General features: G+C 32.5%; 1 protein-coding gene and 1 pseudogene across 1 annotated transcript; both read left to right on the forward strand.

Annotated features, from left to right (window-relative positions):
• The first annotated feature begins 8,741 nt into the window (after positions 1-8,741).
• On the forward strand, positions 8,742-14,142 carry LOC132309410 (disease resistance protein RPV1-like; annotated as a pseudogene).
• A 51-nt stretch (positions 14,143-14,193) lies between these two features.
• Positions 14,194-15,510, forward strand: LOC132309411 (disease resistance protein RPV1-like). The gene is made up of 2 exons (XM_059807723.1): positions 14,194-15,189; positions 15,436-15,510. The coding sequence occupies exons 1-2, from the start codon at positions 14,194-14,196 to the stop codon at positions 15,508-15,510; spliced, it is 1,071 nt and encodes a 356-aa protein (XP_059663706.1).
• Positions 15,511-17,947: the final 2,437 nt, after the last annotated feature.

Genomic DNA, 17,947 nt, shown 5'->3' on the forward strand with positions numbered 1-17,947 from the left:
CTTCGCTACCGATGTTAATGTTGCATTGCCCCCTGTGGACGGTTTAGGCTTAACCAATGCCTCACAGATGTATGGTTTCTTGATATTTACCTCTGCAACGTCAACTTCTAATTCATCTTCAACTTCTGCCAAAAACACCTTATAATTAGGGTCCTTAAAATAGGTACCCTTAGAAGAATTCTTCCTCTCTTTTTCTTTTTTAAGTATCTTCTTATATCGAGAAGCCCTGTCTGCTAAATCGAAGAGATCTTGAAACTCAACCCCATTAAACCTTTTGCAATGTTCAATGTCTAAACCATTTAATGCCAACTTAATGTATTCTGGTTCTGGCAAACTTACTCGACATTTAAGTTTAGCTTTTCTGAACCTGGCAATAAAAGTCTCAACTGATTCGCTCGGCAACTAAGATAAACGGGATATATCTACCAGCATAGCTTCTATCTCTATTCGGTAGAATTGGGTATGGAAAGCTTCCTCCATTTCATCCCATATTTGAATAGAATTGGCTAATAAGTTATTGTACCATTCAAATGCCGCCCCAACTAGAGAGCTAAAGAATAACCTCATCCTCAACCAAAGACTAGGACCGGTTTCACCGCATTGTGCTGTGAAACTCGCAATATGATGCACCGTAGAAAAATTCTCTTCACCGCTGTACATAAAAAAATCGGGATACCGATAATTTCTAAGCAACTCATGAGTATCGACATGATCGGGATAAGGCTTTCTATAAACTGGCCGATCATGTCTGCAACCTTGTGCCACTTCAGCTTGTATTAAAGCCAGAATCTGAGCCCTATCAATCCTTGCATTTCTTCCTGGAGGATCATTTAGGTGCCACGGAATGAATAGATTAACCCACTCTCTTTGTGGATCGACATTTACTTACCCCCCGACAGCCGCTGGTGGTATTATTGGATTAAACCTACCTTGATTTTGATTGCCCCCTTCTTGCAAATCTCTTACAGGAGGAATCGGTTGTGCATATAGACGCTGCACATTTTGATTATATTGTTTATTCACCAGTGGTTAATACATTGGCACAGTCGTTATTCCTGGCGGATCTGATAATATCGGTGGATTACCAATCGGCATGCTGAGAGTTTGGTTCGGCACACTGCTGATCATGATACCCAATGTTTGAGTTGGCATCATGTTGATTGGCATGCCGAGAGTTGGATTTGGAACCATAACCCCCGTTATTGTTGTCCTTGGTTCTTTAGGGATAATCACTTTAATAAAAAAATTTGCCGAACCAATGACTCTTGCACATTTGAAGCTTCAGCCTGATCAGATCGGCTTTAAACCATCGATAATTGATTTGATACTGCATCCATTTTTTTATTCATCCCATCCATGCGAGCATTAACCTTTTGACCGATCCCATCGATGAAAGCTCCCAAACAGGCCTCCTGGTTGCCGAATGGATTCAAGTATTTACATGAATAGAGCATCCGATAGGAAGGAAGCTCATGATGTATGAGATCTGGCTTGACCAGTTGGCTGGACTTCCTCCTCTTCTTCTTCATTTGAATTCGTATTCTTTATGTTCCTCTTGGGAGGCATCGTTGTTGTAAATAAATTATTCACCTAGTGGGTCCTACCTGGCGTGCCAAAAATATTGACGCTAAAATCGGCTCCTAAGATCCGATTCTTAATTTGAGATTTTGCGGGCGTGACAGAACCAAATATATTATTCGATTATAAATTGTCAACTTGCAGTCTCTTAAAGATGGTTGACTTCAGGCGATTATAGGAGGAATAGAACAAATAAACTCCTTAATGAGTTCTACTTGCCTTAGTTAAAAAGACTTTGCAATAAATAAATTATAGTAACATTTTGAGAGTAGAAAAAGGGGAGAAACAGATACAGAAAAAGATATAGAGGGAAAAATTGGGATAGAGAGAAAGAGAAAGAGAGAGATAGAACGAGATATTAAGAGAGATAGATAGAGAGAAAGAAGAAATAGCAAGGATGTTATTCTTGGAAAAGCTTGAGAAAGCAAATAAATAATAATAATGATTCTGAGGGTGCTGGACCTCTTCCTCAGCATGCCCTTTTGTTTATTTATAGAAATTATTAGAAACAAACTCCTATCAATAAGTACTCTGATTACAATAAAACTCTACCTTATTACTAAATTTAAATTCAAACTAAGGTTCCTAGATAAATACTAACTCCTAACTAAAATCTGGTAAACATATAAATCTTATCTAGCATAAAATCAAATAATATTTCAAAAATACTCCATCTAATCAATGATGCCCTTGTGTGTAGTTTTGTCCTTGTATATCTCCTATAGCCCACTTCCAGTACTGTATCAATGCTATCCCAACTACGACCCAAATCCAGTACTTTAATCCATGTGTCCAAGCTTGAACTTATTACTGCATCTTTCAGCCTAATGTTTGTGCAGCCCAATCTTCTAAACCATCATCATTCATCAAGCCCATATATTCTTGGTCCATGCCATCATGTCACTGCTTATCATGCCCAATTGGAGCCCCGACCCAATTACCAAAATGGGTGTCAACAGAAGGTTTGTATAATATATAAAGTTCATGAAATTTAGGTTATTTGTTAGAGTAGAAGGTTTGTATAATATATTTGGTGGAAGAATCATTTTCTATATATATATATATATATAATGCTTTAAGTGTAAATTACAAAAAGTTCTCTAAACTATCACTCATTCGCAAATAACATCCTGAATTATGGTAAATATGCAAATAAAGAGCCACTGATAGGTAAGAGATGGTTTTGCCAACAGCTCTTCAATTAAGTTGTGTTGAATTTGTAAAGGGTGTTTTTTGGTTATTATACAAAAAAAAAAAAAAAAAAAAAGGCCGTGGATGCATGCAATAGGTTTTTTTGTTCCCACACAATGAAGACAAAAATGTTATTCAATGAAACAAGAATTAAAGAAATAACAAAAACATTGACAAAAATTATCACTAAAAGCTGGAGGGAAGTAGATTGTAGACAATTACTTCAAGAAAATTGTGTTAAACAACATAATGAGATGAGTAATTGGGGTTGAACATCTATAACTATATATTATCTACCTCGATTCATAATAGTGAAAATTATCCTTACGTGGATATAGCCCTAGAGGATTGGGTGAACTACATTAAATAATGTGATGTGCTTGATTATATCAATGTGCTATTTGCGATTGATGTGATCATGATTTGCTTATGTTGTGCTTTAATGAAAGGGGATTTAATTCCCAATGATTGGTATTAAACCTATTTGGAGGGATTAAATATTCTTAACAATTGATATCAGAGCCGATGGTTCTCTTGGGAGGTTCAACCTTTATTAGACCCGAATGAAAGTCCAGAAGAGGTTGCCAAGCCAAAGATTGGTCGTGGGAAGTTCGTCAGAGCAGAAGGTTGGTTTCAAGGTATCTTGGAGATTCAATCAGAGGTCATGAAGGTATGATGCTGATATGAAGGTATAAGCCCATGAGAAACAAGTTTTGAGAGAAGCCAAAGAGTAAGGTGCTAGTTCTTAAGATGTAGTGAGTGTGATAATATGGAAGAATGAGGGGTTTTTTCTTAGCCCAGAAAGAGCTAGTATGGATGGATTAGAGGTGTTTACTTTTAGCCCTTAAAGAGCTAGTATGGAAAGAATGAAGGGATCCATACTCCTATCCCTAAAAGAGCAGATAGAATGTACGGATGGAGTCCACGTTGAAATTGATGGGTTACCATGAATTAGTTATTGAACACCAATGGTTACGTTTGGGATGGAATGAATCAGTGAAGGAAGGAAGGAATGAATATGGAAGTACGAATTTGATTAAATCTATTATTATATAAATGTTTAAATAAGTACAAATTTGATTTAATCTATTATTATAAATGTTCAAATAATTGGATATATATAAAAATGTTGGAAAATAAAGTTTTAAGTACAGGTGTATATGTTATACAATGTATTGTAATAAAATTAGTAAAGGTGACAAAGTTTGACACGACCAACCAAAACAACTCGAACATTTCACGAGTTAAACAGGTTTGGGTTGACCTTAAACAAATTCGAGTCGTAAACGGATCAACAAGATTAACCCGTTTAGTTAATTGTGTCATATTTGGATTAAAGAGTTCAACTCGTGTAACCCATTTAACTATACGTATCATAATCAAATTTCTATTTAAATTTCAAGATAACAGTCTAAACTTATATCTTATAATTTATTCTTTTGTAAATTAAAGATTATTTAGTAATTTGGTTGGATAGAAACTTATATTTTTTCAGTATTTAATGTTTGATCGAGTATTATTAATAATTTAAATAATAAAATATTTAATTTTATTAAACAGGTCATTAAACGGGTTACACGTATAACCCGTTTAATAAACAGGTCGAGTTAGTATTGAGAGTTCCTGACATAATTATTAAACGGGATCATGTTCAAATTGAGTTGTTTTGTAAAATACCTCGACACGACACGATTACAACCTGCGAAATCGAATTCCTCCAAAAACTAGGTACCAAAAATTCAAATATATATGTTCTAAAATATATATATTGTAATAAATCCAACAAATCATGCACTGAGTATTGAGCAAAAGCTGCACCATGTGACCAAACAGTGAAAGCTCTCTCACTTCAATCAATAACCTTTTTCCGTGATGGATTCCACCGAAAGCCAGCTCATTTGCCTGCTCAACCGACCTAGGAATTTTTTCGACGCAGGTGCGAATAAAAAAATTGGAGGTAATTTTTTTAAAATAAATTAATAAATATAGGAATTTGATTTTTTTGTGGCTTGTGCAATTCAGATTCTTTGATATTTTAGTTGTGTTCATACTTTTTAAATTACCATGATGTGAGATAGTAAAGAGTGAAGAAAGAAAATTGATAACAGCTATAAGCTATAAGAGTAAAGAGTAAAAAAAAAATGATTATTTTTTGGATTAAAAAATAAATAAATAAATAAAACAGTGGGGGCCAAGAATGTGAAGTGGGTAGTTTTACAAATTGAGGGGGAACATTTTTAAAACTTCTACAAATTGAGAGTGAATATTTTAAAAAAATTTACAAAAAATATAAATAAGGGTAATGCAAATAGAAAAAAATCGACTAACCTTTTTGAAAAAAAAAACTTCTTTAGTTCTTTCTAGAAACAAATATAGGGTTAAAATTACACGATTTACATAAAACTTTCAACAAAATTAAAAATAATTTAAATTAAAAAAAGTTATTAAATTGTTTTTATATTCCTAATCAACTCAATAATTTGGTTGTGAAATGATAAAATTGGCATTGCCATTTAATGTTAAATTAAAATTTTGACAATAATTTTTTTTTTTAATTATTTTTGTAATTTTAAAATGCAAAGGTTAATTTTGTAATTTAATATTAACTAATAATTTTGTAATTTTAATTTTTTTTTTTTTTTTTTTGTAATTTAACATTAATTTAATGGTCTTTTATTATTTTGTAATTTTGAAATAATAATATTTTGTAATTTAATATTAACTAATAATTTTGTCTGGTTTGGATACCTTGATATTTCAATTTATTTGAAGAAACTTGACACAGATCAACTTACGCAGAATTCTTCCCATTGCAAACTGTTTTTCCAATTTGATTTTTCTTAGGATTTCATAATGGGTTGTCAACAAAAACTTGGATCCAAATCATATTTTTGAACTAATCTGAAATAACAATTCACAATAAAAACTGAGATAATACGATTCCAAACCTCATCAAATAAAAACAGAGTAATTTCTACAAAACCTTAATGAAACTCAAATTCAACTTGAAGAAAAAAACGAAAAAAATAAAAATGAATTCAATAATGATAATAACCAAATAGCTGACAGGTAAATAGAAAATTAGAATATAAACTCAGCTTGAATTATGGAGTATTTGTTACGAGATATTGACTTGGGTCAACTCATATATGCATTGGAACTCATATACTATTTACCAACATGAAATTAACTTGAATAATTTGTTAAGATCTTGACTTTGGGGTCAAGTCATAGTCTCTTTCGGCACTAAAACTAAAGGCCAAAGAGCAAAAATCATAGCAATTGCTAAGATGGAAAAATTCAACGCCAAGAAGGAAATCAATGGAAGAATGGGCCACCGCAGAAGACAATATGATGTACTGTACAAAAGTTCACGGAAATCTTATATCCAGACAAGATAAATTGTTGATATTAAAATTTGGCTACTTGGCTGAAACTTGGATCCAAATCAGGTTTCAGAGATAATCTGAAATAACAATCCACAAAGGAAAAAAAATTCACAAAAAAAATTTGGAAGGAATGCAATGACAGACCTAATCAAATAAAGACCTGTGTATATTCAGTTGGGTCTATATGTTCAGCTCGCTCAAGGTTTGCTCTCAATACGTTAATGACATCCACTTATAACTTAACAATGGGAGATTTTAATAGAAGCACTAGTTGTCTCAATTGGACATACTATTAAATTGACTCATACACAACTTAGTATTGGACCATAGTTTGTTACAAGAAGGCAATTTCTTCTTGTAATATGAAAAACAAAAAAGAACTTTGAAAAAGCAACTACAACTAGAGTATGATTCTGGACAAACAATACTTTTGAAACAAGAGATAAAATGAGTTTCTCATTACTTTCAAAGTTTTGATGAGTGTGTTTCTCATTATTTTTGTGGTTCACACCTATGCAATTATTTGGTGAAAATGGGATGGCAGTTTCAATTTAATATTTGTGATTTTCTTTTTCCTTTATGTATAAAGCCATTCAACTTGACTCATTTTAGCAACTTTAGTCGATGTGACCCACAAAATGCCATAAATGGTGGGGGAAGGTAGCCATGTTTTGTTCCTTTTGTTATCTCATCTTTTTTTCATCTTAAATTGGTATTTTGTGCAATTTTTTAAAAGTAAAAACTAAAGTGCGTGTTTAGTTTGTGATTATGAAAATAATTTTTATTTTTATTTTAATAAACCTTTTTTTTATTTTTTTTCCCTGTTAACTATGAGACCACTCTAATATGTAACTTGTTTATTATTTTTTATAATATTCAAAGTGTATTAATTTAAAATGAGCTCATACTCCCATGAAACTGGAATTTATATGAGAGGTACTTAATTGAATCTATAAACAGCTTAGTATCGTGTACGGTGGCTCATTAAGCAATTTTTTTTTTTTTTCATTATTTTTTATTTTCATAAATAAATAGAAGAAAATATATTTGAGAAGACAAAAATTAGATTTTAAACAACACAGTATTGGTTGTCATAAATCCAGTCTCATTACTTTCATATAGTAATGGCAAATTACAACACGAGACGAGTTAAAAAGGTTTGAATTTGGCATAAATGGGTTTGGGTCATAAAAGAGTCGACACGATTAACCTGTTTATTCAACCGTATTGAGTTAGGATTAAAGGGTTCAACCTGAGTAATCTGTTTATAACCCATTTAATGACATATGTAATATGTTACCTATTTAAACTCAATTACTATAACATTGTCTATGCATTATGATTTTTCTTCTTATTTTGAATATTTGGATTAATTGTGACAATTTTTTTTTTTATTATTTAGTATTTGATTAAATATTAAATGTTTTGTTTTAATAAATAAGTTATTAAACGAATTAATACGTTTATCTGTTTAATAAATCGATTAAATTAATGTTAAAATTTTTTAACATTATTATTAAATAAATTAAATTTAAATTTACGTACTTAATATAATATCCTTACACACGTTTATGGTCCAATAATTCAGATTGCCACCCAACTTTCAAAGGAGCAATTATTGGAGAAGGCAGTAATAAGATTATTAGCATTTCTCGTTCAAAGCACTCGTGTGGTCCCAATCAATAGGCCTTTTTAGGTGATGGATTCCATCGAAAGTCAGCTCATTTGCCTGCCCTAGATAACATCACAGTGATAACACCAATAACCTCTTTGAAAAAACTAAACTGTTTTCATAGGACAATCCAAGTAGAACCTACTGTAACTTTTTTTTTTTTTTTTTGGTTAATTCTTTCACCCACAAATACATATCTTATAAATTTAACTGATCTAATATCCAAACATCAGAAAGAATGAAATTACACCAACCAATCTCTCTTATGATTTGTCATAATTATATATAAAAAAAATTCTCCTAAAAATAAAGCTAATCTAAACTCCTTTTAGGTGGGTGCAATTGTCCATAATTAATGCAAATATGTAACGACCCTCACCCTGGCCAGGGTGAGGGTCGTTACAAATGATATCAAAGCCTGACCCAGCCGGAAGTGTGGCCAACGAGGACGTTGGGCCCCCAAGGGGGGGTAATTGTGACAACCTTGTGGGCGGGTGTGTGTGAGCGTGTGTAGGGGGCACCAGTAGACTACTACACTGGGCGAGTTACAGGTGCACAATCCCACATCGTCTGGGTGTGGATGGGGCAAGTGTTATATGTAGATTCAACACCCTTCTATGACACAACGCGTTTTAAAGCCGTGATGGCCGTGAACCCATCAGAACTCTGAAGTTAAGCGTGCTTAACTTGAAGTAGTACCAGGATGGGTGACCCCCTGGGAAGTCTCTGGTCATGCATCATTGTGTTCAACTAATACGCGCATCCACAAACGGCCACGCGGTATGCAAATTGCTCATCTTTTTGTATAGTGCCAGGAAATGGCTAAGATTTTTAGAATATACACACTCTTGTTGCTGTCCAAATAAATCTGTAACTCCCAGTAACTCGTCTCATTATTAAGCTAGGATCCCATGGCTGCTTCTTCTTCTTCTTCATCATCATCACTGCATGGATCTGAATATGATGTGTTTTTAAGTTTTAGAGGGGAAGACACTCGCAAAACCTTTGTGGGCCATCTCTACTCGACTCTAGATCAGAAAGGAATTAGGACCTTCAAAGATGACGAAAGGCTTGAAAGAGGGCTTGAAAGAGGAAAAGCTATTTCTTCAGATCTCGTGAAGAATATTAATGAATCGAGAATTGTTGTGATCGTTTTCTCAAAAAACTACGCCTCTTCGTCGTGGTGCTTGGATGAAGTGGTGGAGATCCTTGAGTGAAGGAGGACCAAGGGGCAAATAGTTTTGCCCATCTTCTACCATGTCAAAGCATCGCGAGTTCGATACCAGAAGAGGAGTTTTGCGGAAGCATTTAGACAGCATGAAGAAAATTACGAGGATGACATGGATAAGGTGAAGAGATGGAGGGACGCTTTGAAGGAAGCAGCAAATCTAAGCGGCTTGGATTTACAAGATGCAGCTAATGGGTATATATATATATATATATATATATGTTCTGCTTCTATATATGATCAGTTATTACAAGCTTAGTTCAATGTATATATACATTATTTCATTGTTTTGTGATAAAGAGCAGCAACAACTTTAGAGTTTTAACATCACAATAGAGTCTCATATCCTAATTGACTTCCCTTTATCTAGTGGCAAACTTCATAGGGCATCTGTTCTGTTACTAACATGATGACACACTCTTATTTACATTTGTTAGTATTCAATTGAAGTCACCGTATTCAACTGTCATTTTATTTCTACCAGATGGGTTGTTACCTTTTGGAAGTACGTTTTTTCGACTCTAACTTTTTTCTTTGGGGGCTTTATTTAAGTTATAATGAGTAAATACTTAATTCAACCTTTATGTATTTCTCCCTGTTTTTCCTTTCCTTTTTTTCCTTCTCAAGTCTTTGATTGTAATGTGCTTTCTACTTAACAGGTACGAGGATAAGTTTATCAAAAATATTGTTAAAGTGATTTCAGAAAAAATTGCAACCTAAACCATTTAGAGTTGCTAAGTACGAAGTGGGTATTGATGCACGCGTGGACAAAATCATTACATTGTTGGACCAAGATCAACACTTTGTTGGAATTTGTGGAATTGGAGGAGCAGGTAAGACCACCGTTGCCAAAGCGGTTGAAAACCGTAAATCAAAAGATTTTGAAGGAAGTTGTTTTCTTGAAAAAGTGAGACAAGAGTCAGAAAAGGATGGTGGTCTAGCTAAACTACAAACCAAGCTTCTCAGGCAGATCCTAAGGGATCAAACTATAAAAATATTAGATCCTGATAGGGGAATCAATGAAATAAAGGATAGACTTGGTAATAAAAGGCTTCTTCTAGTGCTTGATGATGTAGACGACCAAAATATATTACAGTATTTAGTTGAACAGGAATGGTTTTGTAGTGGTAGTAGGATCATCCTAACAACTAGAGATAAACAATTGTTGGAAAAGTTAGATGTTAGAACATACAATCTTGAGTTATTAAATGACAGTGAAGCGTTACAACTTTTCAGTTGTCATGCATTCAAGAGGGAAAAGCCTGAAGACGATTATGAGGAACTTTCAAACCGTGCAAAAGATTATGCCAAGGGCCTTCCACTTGCTTTCCAAGTTTTGGGTTCTCTTTTACACAAAAGAGGAAAACAGTACTGGTCAAGTATATTGGATAAGTGGAAGACCAGCCCTCCCAAAGAAATCAAGGAAAATGTTTATCGTGTTTTAAAGATTAGTTATGAAGGCCTTAATGAGAAAGAGAAGGATATTTTTCTTGATATAGCGTGTTTCTTCAATGGATGCCATAAGGAATATGTCATGAATATTTATAAGTGGGCTAAAGCTGACGTGGTCATTGGAATACAAATTCTTAATGAGAGGTCCCTCATTAATATATCAGAAAAAAAAAAATGTGGTGTTAATGCATGACTTGATACAGAAATTGGCCAAGAAATTATTCGTCAAGAATCTAAAGAACCTGGAGAACGCAGCAGGCTGTGGTCTTATGATGACATCCGTCATGTATTCGCTGAAAACATGGTATATGTTAAAGGCATATATGTTACTTTCTTTCCATGTGCAAGATTTGAAAACAAAGAAAGTTTCTTGTATTGTTCCTTGTAGTCTTCTTTGAAGTAGTATAATTATAGTTAGAATTTATTTCTGTTGGTTGATAGGTGACAGAAAAAATTGAAGCTATTATGCTACCCGAGAATGGATTATCTTTAGCGGGAGGGTTGCATGTAAGAGCTGATACGTTCACAAAAATGAGGAAGCTGCGAATACTCAAAATCAATGGTGTGTGGCTTGATGGGTGCCTTACAGATCTTTCAAATGAGTTAAGGTATATTGAGTGGGATGGCTATCCCCAAGAATATTTGGCATACAATTTTCATCCAAAAAGACATGTTCAACTCCATTTACCTAATAACCTGATCAAAGGAATTTGCACAAATTCAAAAGTAAGATAATTAATTTACTCATACTGTTTTCCTTTCTGTTAAAATTATCTCTAATTTTTCGAAGAAAATAATTTTCTCCACCCAATTGAAGCTAACTTATTTTATTTTTTATATTATATTTTTTAAACAGCTTCTAGAGAGGTTAAAAGTTCTTAATCTCAGTTTTTGCCAATATCTGGTAAATCCTAATTTTCCAAAGTTCCCCTTTCTGGAGGAATTGTATCTCCAAGGTTGTGCCAGTTTGGTTGAGGTTGAATTTGAAGACGGGAAGATAATGCTATTATTTAAGGTGCATTATGCTTCTGTTTGCAAATTGTTTTGTCAAGTTGCTTGGATTAAATAGCTAAAATTTACGAAAATTTTGATTAAATAGCCAACCAACCCGACCTCATGTCCCTTACGCTTTGTTTGGAATCAATTATTTTAGGATTTGGAATAGGAATTGGAATTAAAATGAAATTCTATTTATATGTTTGGAACAAATTGGATTTAAAATGGGATTTTGAATAAAAACAATATAATACCATTTTTGCCCTTATTTAAATAATAAATGAAATATTTATTTTATTGCAAAATATATACTCCAAAGTTACAGCAAGAAGAAGACAAACAACGAGAATGATTATGTGATGTAACTCTGAAACATGAAATTTATTTGAAAAAAAAAAAAAAAAAAAAAAGTTTAAGAAGAGGAAGCAATTATTAAAGATATTATTGGCAATATTGGCTTATATATATATATATATATATATATAAATGACTTATCTGTGAATTTTAAAGAATTGGATAATATAATTTTTACTTATAAAATTCCATTTTATTCGTTTAAATTTTTAAGTACACAAATCCTGAAGTATTGGATTCCATAACTTTTGGTTATAAGTAAAAAAAAAAAAAAAAAATCAAGGTGGTGGATCAATGGTTAAACGCATACTTTTGGTTATACAATTCTGTATTGTGGTAGATTAACTTTTGGTTATACAATTCTGTATTGTGGTAGATCAATCTGTTGGAGTATACCAAACAAAAAAAAAAATGGTGTGAATTATGGAGGATTGCAGCAATTTTGTATTATAGATTTTTCAAATACAAAAGTGGTGGTAGATCAATTTATTAAACGCAGTTTAAGATACTGGAGTATACCTTATGGAGGATTGGTTAGGAGTATGAGTTTTGGCTATAAAATTTTGTATTGTAGATTTTTCACAAACTTTTGGTAATTTTGAGAAATCGATGTCTTAAAAGTTCCATAACTTTGAGGATCAATATGTTAAACGCAATATAAGATACTGAAGTATACAAAAAAAAAAAAAAAAAAATAGATATACACAACACTCAGAGGAATATATATATATATATACACATACATACACACATTAAAACAACGACGAGGTGGTAGTAGATATTTAATAGGATAGGGTTTAAAAAGAAGAAACGTCTAGTCAAATTCCGTGAAATCATGGCATTTTAAACTGGATTTGAAACGCAATGAAAAAAGTATTTGAAATCCTATAATTATCAAATCCTATTTGTAATTCACATGTAGATGGGATTAGATTATCGAGATTAAATGGCACATTTGGAAAATTGTCCAAGCAAATAATAATAATAATAATGATAGCAGCTATCTTTTTATTATTATTAAACATATGAGTGTTGGGTTCATCTTTTCAAAACACACACACACACACCCAAAAATAAATAAATAAATAAATAAATAAAAAATAATAAATAAATAAAAAAGAAGATATTACCTTTTTCAAAAAAAAATTAAAAAAAATGTTAAATAAGTAATTAAAATGGCATAACAGATTTAGATTATATACCAAGTAAATTCATTACAGATCGTACATGTCATCAGTGCTATAAGATATGGTTCTTTGTATAAGTTGGTTCGGTTATATGGCTGACCAGTTCATTTCTAGTTCCGAAAATAGTTACTATTTAGATGTAAAAAGAAACAATGATAATACTAATAAAAAAAAAAAATGAACCAATAGCAATTGAAATAAACTAATTGAACAAATGTCATTGACCCCAGTGATTGTATAGTTTCAGTAACTCTCTCTATCCTTGAGTATTTTTTTTTTTTTTTTTTTTTTTTCTGTAAGTTTTTTGTTTTTGTTTTTGTTTTTTTTCAGATTGTGAGGGATAGATAAGGATAAGGAAAAGGAAAAATGAAAATGAAAAAACTAAAGGAAACTGGAAACTATTATTGAGCTCTCGTTTTTTTTTCTTTTTCTTTTTCCTATCTCACTTTGATTTCTAATGAGATTAAATGTTAATGGCGAGGCTGTTACTTGTAAATACAATTCCCCTATAGTTGAATTATTATTTGAGTTGATTAAAATTGATTTCTTTTATCATTTAATTTTCTATTTTAGCAGATTCTAGACAAGTTAAGAATCATTTATCTCCGTTCATGCGAAAATTTGAAGAAAACTCCTGATGTGTCCGGGTTGCCATGTCTGGAGACATTATATCTTTTGGGCTGTACAAATTTGGTTGAAGTTCATCCGTCTATTGAATTTCACAAGAGGCTTGGGAGCTTGGATTTTCATATGTGTGAAAATCTAAAGAGTCTCACAACAACAATTAATTTGAAATCTCTCATAAGGATTGATTTTGCTTGGTGCTCAAGACTTGAGAACTTTCCAGAGATGGAAGGAGATATGGAATGTACAGAGGATATTCGCTTAGATGGGACTGCAATAAAAGAATTACCTTCATCAGTAGTTGAACATCTCAAAAAGCTTCGTTCTTTGAGTATGAGCGGCTGCAAAATGCTTAACAGCTTGCCGTACAATATTGGAGAAATGGAGTGTTTGGAGCATCTTTTCTTGGAAGGAACTGCTATAAAAGATTTACCTCCATCAGTTGTACATCTCAAAAGGCTTAAGTGCTAAAATCTGAACGATTGCAAAATGTTTGAAAGTTTGCCGAGCAATATTAGTGAAATGGAGAGTTTACGAGAGCTCGACTTAGAAGGAACTGTTATAACAAATTTACCTCCATCGATTGTACATCTCAACAGGCTTTATAGGTTAGATGTAATTGACTGCAAAATGCTTGAAAATTTGCCAAGCAATATTGGTGAAATAAAGAGTTTGCAGTATCTTTATTTGAACGAAACTGCTATAAAAGATTTACCGCCATCTATTGAACAACTCGAGGGCCTTGTGCAGTTAGCTCTGAGCGATTGCAAAATCCTTGGAAGTTTGCCGAGTAATATTGGTCGAATGAAGAGTTTAAGGGAACTCCTTTTAAATGGAACTGCTATAAAAGATTTACCTCCATCCGTGGAACAACTCAAATGCCTTGATAAGTTAGATCTGACAAACTGCAAAATGCTTGGAAGTTTGCCGAGCGATATTGGTGGAATGACGAGTTTAAATGAACTCTTTTTAAACGGAACTGTTATAAAAGATTTACCTCCATCAGTGGAACAACTCAAAGGCCTTTATAAGTTAGATCTGACAGACTGCAAAATGCTTGGAAGTTTGCCGAGCAATATTGGTGAAATGAAGAGTTTAAAGGAACTTTGTTTGGGAGGCAGTGGTATAAAAAAGTTACCATCATCCATTTCTTTGGCTGACCTTGGAGAATTAGATTGGAGTAACTGCAATTTAGATGAAGAATCCATTCTTAATCTTCCTCAGTCATCGCAAGATTTGAATCTAAGCGGGAACAACTTTGTTAGTTTACCAGCAAGCTTCACTCAACTTACAAGGCTTTATTCGCTTAGGTTGGATGATTGCTTAAGCCTCCAAACATTGGAGTTACTTCCATCATCTATACATTCTGTTTTTGCAAAAGATTGCGTATCCTTAGAACGTTATTCGATCCCAAATGGTGCTTACATTTTTGAATTGAATTTCGTTGAGACCCACAAATTGGTTGAGAATCATGGGAACAAGAAGCCAAATGTATACTATTCAGAAAATCCCCTTCAGGTACGTGTGTGTGTGTATATATATATATATATATTTATTTGTGTATGCGTTTCTCTATTTCTCGATATATAGACTTACGTTCAAAATTAACCCCCTAATCTACGGGAACAAGCCAAATATATACTTTTCAGAAAGTGAACTTCACGTAGCTTACATATATATGGATTTGTGTGTGCGTATGTATCACTCTCCCTCTTTCTCACAGAATTAATAAATCATTTGCTATGGTTTTTATATATGGTACAGGAAATTGGTGGTTCAATCCTTCTTCCAGGAAATGAGATTCCAAGTGGGTTCTGCCGAATAAAATATGAGAGTTAGAGTAGTGCTGAGGACATGACTCGGGTGTGTTTGACGATAGATCCAAATTCTCTCAGTTACCTCAAAGGAGTTTCTATTTGTACCGTTTTCGGAATCAATCAGGAACCATCCGTTAACTATGATGTAATTGATCTTACAATCAATGGCTATCATGAAGGCATGCGTTATATATCTGATAGGATCTACAGCATCAGGTCAGATCACATCATGTTGTTTCATGTAGCATGTGACCCGATTAAAAGAGAATATTGGAAATGCAATGGTGATGAATGTTACATTGAGGCTTCAATTAGTCGAGGCATCTACGATTGTTCTAAAGAACGACCATTGAAGGTGAAAACGTGGGGAATTCATCCGGTAATTGATGCGCACAAATAGAGATAGAAAAGGTAGCTCAATTTATTTTTCTTCAACTTCACTAATAATCAATTTGGATTTGTTAACTTTCAAAAAATAAAAATAAAATAAAAAATTTGGATTTGTTCATTTTCTAAAGTGCCATTATGACTTAGTATCTCGTTGCAAAATTTTCAAAGATATTTTTTTCCTAATCACTATTTTTTACTCATAGGGCATAAATTATCATAATTCCAAACAAATACTTGAGAATTGGTATGATTCCTTTATTGTTAATTTATAAAATCTTCCCAATCATTATTTGTATAAAACAAAATTTATTCTCCTATCACCAATTTTAAAAGAAATCACAAACCATATATATTATTAGTCATTTGGATATCAAAATCATCCTCCAATATTATAACCAATCTACATATCTTTATATATATATAAGTGGGTGGGTTGTATGCAATTTTTTTTTTTTTTTTTTTTGGCTAACTATTTTTGTTGGAGTTATCAAAGAAATGGGATTTATTTGATGTGTGCAGGAAAGCACTGGGAAGGTCGTCCTCGTTGTCAATGTTGCTTCCAGACGGTAGTGTTTTTTTTTTTTTCTTTCCTTGAATATCAGTTTATCATTCTTCTTCGTTTTCTTACTAATTTTAAATTTAGCACAAATGATTTTTTCAATATTTGGTTTTGTGTGATTCTCTTTGTGGGGGCTGAAAGAGTGATTTTACACTAACATAGGGCGGGAGAGCGTCAAAGTTTTGAGATCACCCATATATTTACTTATATATATTTATTCCACTTAAAAATTATCATTTTAATTTATTAAATATTTTTTTATAAATTTCTAATATTAAATAAAAATTTATAATTATTTTAATTAATTAATTATATGAAGTAGTTATATATTTTAACCATATCAATTACTTATATAGTAAGTGTTACAAGTTAGCTTAGCTCATAGTGTGCTTTCCTACATGCTTTTTATTACTCCCTCTGTCCATAACTTTTGTTTTGTTATTAGGACATTTAAAATTACCTAGTTGTTGTTTTAAATTCAAGGGTAAAGTACATAGGTATCCCCTGAGGTTTGAAGTAAGGCCATACAGATGAAAGTTTGTCTATTTTTGGACAATGACACCCCTTTCAAGTTTGAAAAATGAACAAAGAGACCCTGAAGATGGTGAATTGACCTTATTACACTTTGAAATAAAATTAACATTTTAATTGACTTAAATACCCTTGGATAACCCTAACCCAAACCCATCTCAAACCCAAACCCGAACCACTTTCTCTCTTCTTCTTCTTCTACTTCACGCTCCACTTTCTCTCTCTTTGCTGCTTCCACATCCAAGTCTCAATTCTCTATCTACAACTATTGTCCCCTTCTTTACTTAAATCATTCATTTCCTCATCCCTTTTATTTATATAATTCCTTACAATATACACACACAAACACACACCTATGTATACTTAAATAAATTATGGTATATATTTAACAATATACTATTTCTGGATAAATTTCAGGCCCAAAATGTCGTCTCATGCTTCCATTGAATCCACGTCGTCTCTTCCTCCTCTACCTGATAATTGCATCGTGGTGCGTTCCCCCTCTCTCTCTCTCTTTAAATATATATATATATATCTTTCTCTTGTAAGCAATTCAACGATAATAAAATGCATGGTACTAATGCATAAACATTGTTTAGAAACATACCTGTCATCTTTAGCAGTTTGAGTTTGAGATGAACTATATAAGAAACACTCTTCAATCCTCTATTTTTTCCTGTGAAACTGACGATGGTTTCAGACCTTTCTTTCACATATATATATAGAGGGTTGGGACCGTTTCTAAGCATTGCCAAGAGGAGACATGTTGGTTCCATCAACCAACACATCCCTCTGTAATTAAATAACTGTTATGATACAACATTACATCTCCTAAATATGGATAATAAAACAATTTAAATAAAGTTAAGATTAATTATTATAATAACACCATTGTATTCTTACATTCTCCCACTTAGTCTTATAATCATAATTAATATTTATTTTTTATATTTTATATTTTTATTTTTTATGAAAAAAT

The sequence above is a fragment of the Cornus florida genome, unplaced genomic scaffold (genome assembly GCF_030987335.1).
Source record: "Cornus florida cultivar Cherokee Brave unplaced genomic scaffold, ASM3098733v1 CherokeeBrave_3.0.0_Hap2_Chr05, whole genome shotgun sequence".
In the NCBI taxonomy this organism is placed as follows: Eukaryota; Viridiplantae; Streptophyta; class Magnoliopsida; order Cornales; family Cornaceae; genus Cornus; species Cornus florida.

What these genes read in the sequence shown, in the direction of transcription:
- LOC132309411 (XM_059807723.1), top strand. Translation starts at nt 14,194, where the DNA reads ATGGAGAGTTTACGAGAGCTCGACTTAGAAGGAACTGTTATAACAAAT. An exon ending in ATTCAGAAAATCCCCTTCAG is followed by an intron (nt 15,190 to 15,435) that starts GTACGTGTGTGT and finishes TATATGGTACAG; the next exon opens with GAAATTGGTGGTTCAATCCT.